Source organism: Oncorhynchus masou, chromosome 30 (genome assembly GCF_036934945.1).
Source record: "Oncorhynchus masou masou isolate Uvic2021 chromosome 30, UVic_Omas_1.1, whole genome shotgun sequence".
NCBI classification, from domain to species: domain Eukaryota; kingdom Metazoa; phylum Chordata; class Actinopteri; order Salmoniformes; family Salmonidae; genus Oncorhynchus; species Oncorhynchus masou.
The window spans coordinates 70,820,085-70,829,817 of NC_088241.1; the positions used below are offsets into that span (position 1 = coordinate 70,820,085).

At 38.9% G+C, this 9,733-nt stretch overlaps 1 protein-coding gene across 1 annotated transcript in view; it reads right to left on the reverse strand.

The window, feature by feature from the left end:
• Positions 1-777: 777 nt before the first annotated feature.
• LOC135522965 (potassium voltage-gated channel subfamily B member 2-like) overlaps positions 778-9,733 on the reverse strand; it is a 144,905-nt gene continuing 135,949 nt past the window's right edge. Inside the window, exon 2 of the mRNA XM_064949695.1 lies at positions 778-1,345. Coding sequence (XP_064805767.1) covers positions 1,214-1,345 — 132 coding nt within the window. The 3' untranslated portion in view covers positions 778-1,213. The remainder of the gene's footprint in view (positions 1,346-9,733) is intronic.

Below are 9,733 nucleotides of genomic sequence, written 5' to 3' on the forward strand. Positions count from 1 at the left end.
CTCATTTTCAATGATGCATTGTTCAAGGGCAGAACGACAGATTTATACCTTGACAGAAGGAGCACACAGAAGGCTGCAAGATTTATACCTTGACAGAAGGAGCACACAGAAGGCTGTTGCATAAAAACACATGTCTCCGGATTACATCTTCAAACTAAAGGGAAACCATGGCATTCGTGACAGAGACGGAGAAAGATCTGATGATTCTTATGCCATTGCACATGGTCAGGGTGAACCAGAATGACTTGACACAATGTGGGCCAAGAGAAGTTGTGCAAAGTAAACAGAAACGACACAGGACGTCTTATGTAATGAAAGATATTGCGATCTGCCCTGAAACTTTCATTCATGTATAAGTGTCTAGCTACTGTTTCAGATATTACACATCTCTAATTTTGCCAGAGAGTTGTTTTCATTGCAAGTTCAAGCTTACTGTTAGCTAGCTAGCTAATGTTAGCTAAATGGGCAAGTAGGTAAATACAGTATATGATATACCATTTTGCAGCTCTGAGTCTCAAATTTGATCTTTTACATTTTGTTACTTAAGACCACTGGTGGAAAAAGTACTAAATTGTCATACGTGAGTAGAAGTAAAGATACCTTAATAGAAAATGAGAGTAAAAGTGAGAGGCACCCAGTAAAATACAACTTGAGTAAAATAATTTGGTTTAAAAGTATTTGGTTTTAAATTTAATTAAGTAAATGGAATTGCTCAAAAGTAAAAGTAAAAGTACAAACCATTTCAAATTCCTTATATTAAGCAAACCAGATGGCACAATTGGCAGATAGCCAGGGGCACACTTCAACACTCAAGACACAATTTAAAAACAAAGCATTTGTGTTTAGTGAGTCCGCTAGATCAGAGGCAGTAGTGATGACCAGGGATGTTCTCTGTTTAGTGAGTCCGCCAGATCAGAGGCAGTAGGGATGACCAGGGATGTTCTCTGTTTAGTGAGTCCGCCAGATCAGAGGCAGTAGGGAGGACCAGGGATGTTCTCTGTTTAGTGAGTCCGCCAGATCAGAGGCAGTAGGGATGACCAGGGATGTTCTCTCTTTAGTGAGTCCTCCAGATCAGAGGCAGTAGGGAGGACCAGGGATGTTCTCTGTTTAGTGAGTCCTCCAGATCAGAGGCAGTAGGGATGACCAGGGATGTTCTCTGTTTAGTGAGTCCGCCAGATCAGAGGCAGTAGGGAGGACAAGGGATGTTCTCTGTTTAGTGAGTCCTCCAGATCAGAGGCAGTAGGGAGGACCAGGGATGTTCTCTGTTTAGTGAGTCCGCCAGATCAGAGGCAGTAGGGATGACCAGGGATGTTCTCTTGATAAGTGTGTGAATTGGACCATTTTCCTGTCAAAATGTAACAAGTACTTTAAGTGTCAGGGAATATGTATGGTGTAAAAAGTACATTATTTTCTTTAGGAACGTAGTGAACATTTACTCTTCACTTTTTATTATTCATTCAACTTTTGTTTATCACTTTCTTGAATTGAATTGAGAGGTAGAGAGAGACAGAGAGAGAGAGAGAGACAGAGATAATGTCTTTATTGTTTTGAAACTTCTGTGTGTGTAATGTTTACTGTTAATTTTTATTGTTTTTCACTTTATATATTCACTTTATATTATCTACCTCACTTGCTTTGGCAATGTTAACACATGTTTCTCAAGCCAATAAAGCCCTTGAATTGAATTGATAGAGAGACAGAGAGAGACAGACAGAGGGAGAGAGAGACAGAGAGAGAGAGAGAGAGACAGAGAGAGAGACAGAGAGAGACACAGAGAGAGACAGAGAGAGACAGAGAGAGACAGAGAGACAGTGAGAAAAGAAAGTAAGTTTAAGGTCCCAACAAAGGGTCTTATAATTCAACTTGACTACAATCTGAGGCTACGAGTTGAAACAAAAACAAAGAACAACAATCCACATTAAAGTAGAAATATTGATTGACTTGAATAATAAACTAAGATCGTCTGGAGGATAATTACAGGTCTATATCAGATTAATGTGATACAAGACCAACCTACTGCTACAGGTCAATATCAGATTAATATTATACAAGACCAACCTACTGCTACAGGTCAATATCAGATTAATATTATACAAGACCAACCTACTGCTACAGGTCTATAGCAGATTAATGTGATACAAGACCAACCTACTGCTACAGGTCAATATCAGATTAATGTTATACAATACCAACCTACTGCTACAGGTCAATATCAGATTAATGTTATACAAGACCAACCTACTGCTACAGGTCTATATCAGATTAATGTGATACAAGACCAACCTACTGCTACAGGTCTATATCAGATTAATGTGATACAAGACCAACCTACTGCTACAGGTCAATATCAGATTAATATTATACAAGACCAACCTACTGCTACAGGTCTATAGCAGATTAATGTGATACAAGACCAACCTACTGCTACAGGTCAATATCAGATTAATGTTATACAATACCAACCTACTGCTACAGGTCAATATCAGATTAATGTTATACAATACCAACCTACTGCTACAGGTCAATATCAGATTAATGTTATACAATACCAACCTACTGCTACAGGTCTATATCAGATTAATGTGATACAAGACCAACCTACTGCTACAGGTCAATATCAGATTAATGTTATACAATACCAACCTACTGCTACAGGTCTATAGCAGATTAATGTGATACAAGACCAACCTACTGCTACAGGTCAATATCAGATTAATGTGATACAAGACCAACCTACTGCTACAGGTCTATAGCAGATTAATGTGATACAAGACCAACCTACTGCTACAGGTCTATAGCAGATTAATGATACAAGACCAACCTACTGCTACAGGTCTATAGCAGATTAATGTGATACAAGACCAACCTACTGCTACAGGTCTATAGCAGATTAATGTGATACAAGACCAACCTACTGCTACAGGTCAATATCAGATTAATGTTATACAATACCAACCTACTGCTACAGGTCAATATCAGATTAATGTTATACAATACCAACCTACTGCTACAGGTCAATATCAGATTAATGTTATACAATACCAACCTACTGCTACAGGTCTATATCAGATTAATGTGATACAAGACCAACCTACTGCTACAGGTCAATATCAGATTAATGTTATACAATACCAACCTACTGCTACAGGTCTATAGCAGATTAATGTGATACAAGACCAACCTACTGCTACAGGTCAATATCAGATTAATGTGATACAAGACCAACCTACTGCTACAGGTCTATAGCAGATTAATGTGATACAAGACCAACCTACTGCTACAGGTCTATAGCAGATTAATGTGATACAAGACCAACCTACTGCTACAGGTCTATAGCAGATTAATGTGATACAAGACCAACCTACTGCTACAGGTCTATAGCAGATTAATGTGATACAAGACCAACCTACTGCTACAGGTCTATAGCAGATTAATGTGATACAAGACCAACCTACTGCTACAGGTCTATAGCAGATTAATGTGATTCAAGACCAACCTACTGCTACAGGTCTATAGCAGATTAATGTGATACAAGACCAACCTACTGCTACAGGTCAATATCAGATTAATGTGATACAAGACCAACCTACTGCTACAGGTCAATATCAGATTAATGTGATACAAGACCAACCTACTGCTACAGGTCAATATCAGATTAATGTGATACAAGACCAACCTACTGCTACAGGTCAATATCAGATTAATGTGATACAAGACCAACCTACTGCTACAGGTCTATAGCAGATTAATGTGATACAAGACCAACCTACTGCTACAGGTCAATATCAGATTAATGTGATACAAGACCAACCTACTGCTACAGGTCAATATCAGATTAATGTGATACAAGACCAACCTACTGCTACAGGTCAATATCAGATTAATGTGATACAAGACCAACCTACTGCTACAGGTCAATATCAGATTAATGTGATACAAGACCAACCTACTGCTACAGGTCTATAGCAGATTAATGTTATACAAGACCAACCTACTGCTACAGGTCTATATCAGATTAATGTTATACAAGACCAACCTACTGCTACAGGTCTATAGCAGATTAATGTGATAGAAGACCAACCTACTGCTACAGGTCTATAGCAGATTAATGTGATACAAGACCAACCTACTGCTACAGGTCTATATCAGATTAATGTTATACAAGACCAACCTACTGCTACAGGTCTATAGCAGATTAATGTGATACAAGACCAACCTACTGCTACAGGTCTATATCAGATTAATGTTATACAAGACCAACCTACTGCTACAGGTCTATAGCAGATTAATGTTATACAAGACCAACCTACTGCTACAGGTCTATAGCAGATTAATGTTATACAAGACCAACCTACTGCTACAGGTCTATAGCAGATTAATGTTATACAAGACCAACCTACTGCTACAGGTCAATATCGGATTAATGTGATACAAGACCAACCTACTGCTACAGGTCTATATCAGATTAATGTGATACAAGACCAACCTACTGCTACAGGTCTATAGCAGATTAATGTTATACAAGACCAACCTACTGCTACAGGTCAATATCAGATTAATGTGATACAAGACCAACCTACTGCTACAGGTCTATAGCAGATTAATGTGATACAAGACCAACCTACTGCTACAGGTCTATAGCAGATTAATGTGATACAAGACCAACCTACTGCTACAGGTCTATAGCAGATTAATGTGATACAAGACCAACCTACTGCTACAGGTCTATAGCAGATTAATGTGATACAAGACCAACCTACTGCTACAGGTCTATAGCAGATTAATGTGATACAAGACCAACCTACTGCTACAGGTCTATAGCAGATTAATGTGATACAAGACCAACCTACTGCTACAGGTCTATAGCAGATTAATGTGATACAAGACCAACCTACTGCTACCGGTCTATAGCAGATTAATGTGATACAAGACCAACCTACTGCTACAGGTCTATAGCAGATTAATGTGATACAAGACCAACCTACTGCTACAGGTCTATAGCAGATTAATGTGATACAAGACCAACCTATTGCTACAGGTCTATATCAGATTAATGTGATACAAGACCAACCTACTGCTACAGGTCTATATCAGATTAATGTGATACAAGACCAACCTACTGCTACAGGTCAATATCAGATTAATGTGATACAAGACCAACCTACTGCTACAGGTCTATATCAGATTAATGTGATACAAGACCAACCTACTGCTACAGGTCAATATCAGATTAATGTTATACAATACCAACCTACTGCTACAGGTCTATAGCAGATTAATGTTATACAATACCAACCTACTGCTACAGGTCTATAGCAGATTAATGTGATACAAGACCAACCTACTGCTACAGGTCTATAGCAGATTAATGTGATACAAGACCAACCTACTGCTACAGGTCTATAGCAGATTAATGTGATACAAGACCAACCTACTGCTACAGGTCTATAGCAGATTAATGTGATACAAGACCAACCTACTGCTACAGGTCTATAGCAGATTAATGTGATACAAGACCAACCTACTGCTACCGGTCTATAGCAGATTAATGTGATACAAGACCAACCTACTGCTACAGGTCTATAGCAGATTAATGTGATACAAGACCAACCTACTGCTACAGGTCTATAGCAGATTAATGTGATACAAGACCAACCTACTGCTACAGGTCTATATCAGATTAATGTGATACAAGACCAACCTACTGCTACAGGTCTATATCAGATTAATGTGATACAAGACCAACCTACTGCTACAGGTCAATATCAGATTAATGTGATACAAGACCAACCTACTGCTACAGGTCTATATCAGATTAATGTGATACAAGACCAACCTACTGCTACAGGTCTATAGCAGATTAATGTGATACAAGACCAACCTACTGCTACAGGTCTATAGCAGATTAATGTTATACAAGACCAACCTACTGCTACAGGTCTATATCAGATTAATGTGATACAAGACCAACCTACTGCTACAGGTCAATATCAGATTAATGTTATACAATACCAACCTACTGCTACAGGTCTATAGCAGATTAATGTTATACAATACCAACCTACTGCTACAGGTCTATAGCAGATTAATGTGATACAAGACCAACCTACTGCTACAGGTCTATAGCAGATTAATGTGATACAAGACCAACCTACTGCTACAGGTCTATAGCAGATTAATGTGATACAAGACCAACCTACTGCTACAGGTCTATAGCAGATTAATGTGATACAAGACCAACCTACTGCTACAGGTCTATAGCAGATTAATGTGATACAAGACCAACCTACTGCTACCGGTCTATAGCAGATTAATGTGATACAAGACCAACCTACTGCTACAGGTCTATAGCAGATTAATGTGATACAAGACCAACCTACTGCTACAGGTCTATAGCAGATTAATGTGATACAAGACCAACCTACTGCTACAGGTCTATATCAGATTAATGTGATACAAGACCAACCTACTGCTACAGGTCTATATCAGATTAATGTGATACAAGACCAACCTACTGCTACAGGTCAATATCAGATTAATGTGATACAAGACCAACCTACTGCTACAGGTCTATATCAGATTAATGTGATACAAGACCAACCTACTGCTACAGGTCAATATCAGATTAATGTTATACAATACCAACCTACTGCTACAGGTCTATAGCAGATTAATGTTATACAATACCAACCTACTGCTACAGGTCTATAGCAGATTAATGTGATACAAGACCAACCTACTGCTACAGGTCAATATCAGATTAATGTGATACAAGACCAACCTACTGCTACAGGTCTATAGCAGATTAATGTGATACAAGACCAACCTACTGCTACAGGTCTATAGCAGATTAATGTTATACAAGACCAACCTACTGCTACAGGTCAATATCAGATTAATGTGATACAAGACCAACCTACTGCTACAGGTCTATAGCAGATTAATGTGATACAAGACCAACCTACTGCTACAGGTCAATATCAGATTAATGTGATACAAGACCAACCTACTGCTACAGGTCTATAGCAGATTAATGTTATACAATACCAACCTACTGCTACAGGTCTATAGCAGATTAATGTGATACAATACCAACCTACTGCTACAGGTCAATATCAGATTAATGTGATACAAGACCAACCTACTGCTACAGGTCAATATCAGATTAATGTGATACAAGACCAACCTACTGCTACAGGTCAATATCAGATTAATGTGATACAAGACCAACCTACTGCTACAGGTCAATATCAGATTAATGTGATACAAGACCAACCTACTGCTACAGGTCAATATCAGATTAATGTGATACAATACCAACCTACTGCTACAGGTCTATAGCAGATTAATGTGATACAAGACCAACCTACTGCTACAGGTCAATAGCAGATTAATGTGATACAATACCAACCTACTGCTACAGGTCAATATCAGATTAATGTTATACAATACCAACCTACTGCTACAGGTCTATAGCAGATTAATGTGATACAAGACCAACCTACTGCTACAGGTCAATATCAGATTAATGTGATACAAGACCAACCTACTGCTACAGGTCTATAGCAGATTAATGTGATACAAGACCAACCTACTGCTACAGGTCTATAGCAGATTAATGTTATACAAGACCAACCTACTGCTACAGGTCAATATCAGATTAATGTGATACAAGACCAACCTACTGCTACAGGTCTATAGCAGATTAATGTGATACAAGACCAACCTACTGCTACAGGTCAATATCAGATTAATGTGATACAAGACCAACCTACTGCTACAGGTCTATAGCAGATTAATGTTATACAATACCAACCTACTGCTACAGGTCTATAGCAGATTAATGTGATACAATACCAACCTACTGCTACAGGTCAATATCAGATTAATGTGATACAAGACCAACCTACTGTTACAGGTCAATATCAGATTAATGTGATACAAGACCAACCTACTGCTACAGGTCAATATCAGATTAATGTGATACAAGACCAACCTACTGCTACAGGTCAATATCAGATTAATGTGATACAAGACCAACCTACTGCTACAGGTCAATATCAGATTAATGTGATACAAGACCAACCTACTGCTACAGGTCAATATCAGATTAATGTGATACAAGACCAACCTACTGCTACAGGTCAATATCAGATTAATGTGATACAAGACCAACCTACTGCTACAGGTCAATATCAGATTAATGTGATACAAGACCAACCTACTGCTACAGGTCAATATCAGATTAATGTGATACAAGACCAACCTAATGCTACAGGTCAATATCAGATTAATGTGATACAAGACCAACCTACTGCTACAGGTCAATATCAGATTAATGTGATACAAGACCAACCTACTGCTACAGGTCAATATCAGATTAATGTGATACAAGACCAACCTACTGCTACAGGTCAATATCAGATTAATGTGATACAAGACCAACCTACTGCTACAGGTCTATATCAGATTAATGTTATACAAGACCAACCTACTGCTACAGGTCAATATCAGATTAATGTGATACAAGACCAACCTACTGCTACAGGTCAATATCAGATTAATGTTATACAAGACCAACCTACTGCTACAGGTCTATATCAGATTAATGTGATACAAGACCAACCTACTCGTACAGGTTAATATCAGATTAATGTGATACAAGACCAATCTACTGCTACAGGTCTATATCAGATTAATATTATACAACACCAAACATAAAGTTGAACCAGGAAAACACAACATTCTTCATAGAGCTTGGTTAAAAGTTAAGTCACTGTGGCCCATTGTCTCCCTGTAAAAATACCATCATAGGCCTACTTCCATTCAGCTCCTATTGGACCACAGACTGTACGGAGTGGACTCATACATTTCCTGTCAGCTCCTATTGGTCCACAGACTGTACGGAGTGGACTCATACATTTCCTTTCAGCTCCTATTGGTCCACAGACTGTACTGAGTGGACTCATACATTTCCTGTCAGCTCCTATTGGTCCACAGACTGTACTGAATGGACTCATACATTTCCTTTCAGCTCCTATTGGACCACAGACTGTACTGAGTGGACTCATACATTTCCTTTCAGCTCCTATTGGACCACAGACTGTACGGAGTGGACTCATACATTTCCTTTCAGCTCCTATTGGACCACAGACTGTACGGAGTGGACTCATACATTTCCTTTCAGCTCCTATTGGACCACAGACTGACGGAGTGGACTCATACATTTCCTTTCAGCTCCTATTGGTCCACAGACTGTGGAGTGGACTCATACATTTCCTTTCAGCTCCTATTGGTCCACAGACTGTACGGAGTGGACTCATACATTTCCTTTCAGCTCCTATTGGACCACAGACTGTACGGAGTGGACTCATACATTTCCTTTCAGCTCCTATTGGTCCACAGACTGTACGGAGTGGACTCATACATTTCCTTTCAGCTCCTATTGGACCACAGACTGTAACATACGCATCATAATGTATCTATCTAGTAGCTAGCTGGCCTCCCTCTGAATCTAACACACACATCATAATGTATCTATCTAGTAGCTAGCTGGCCTCCCTCTGAATCTAACATACGCATCATAATGTATCTATCTAGTAGCTAGCTAGCCTCCTCTGAATCTAACATACATTATGATGTGTATCTATCTAGTAGCTAGCTAGCCTCCCTCTGAATCTAACATACGCATCATAATGTATCTATCTAGTAGCTAGCTAGCCTCCCTCTGAAT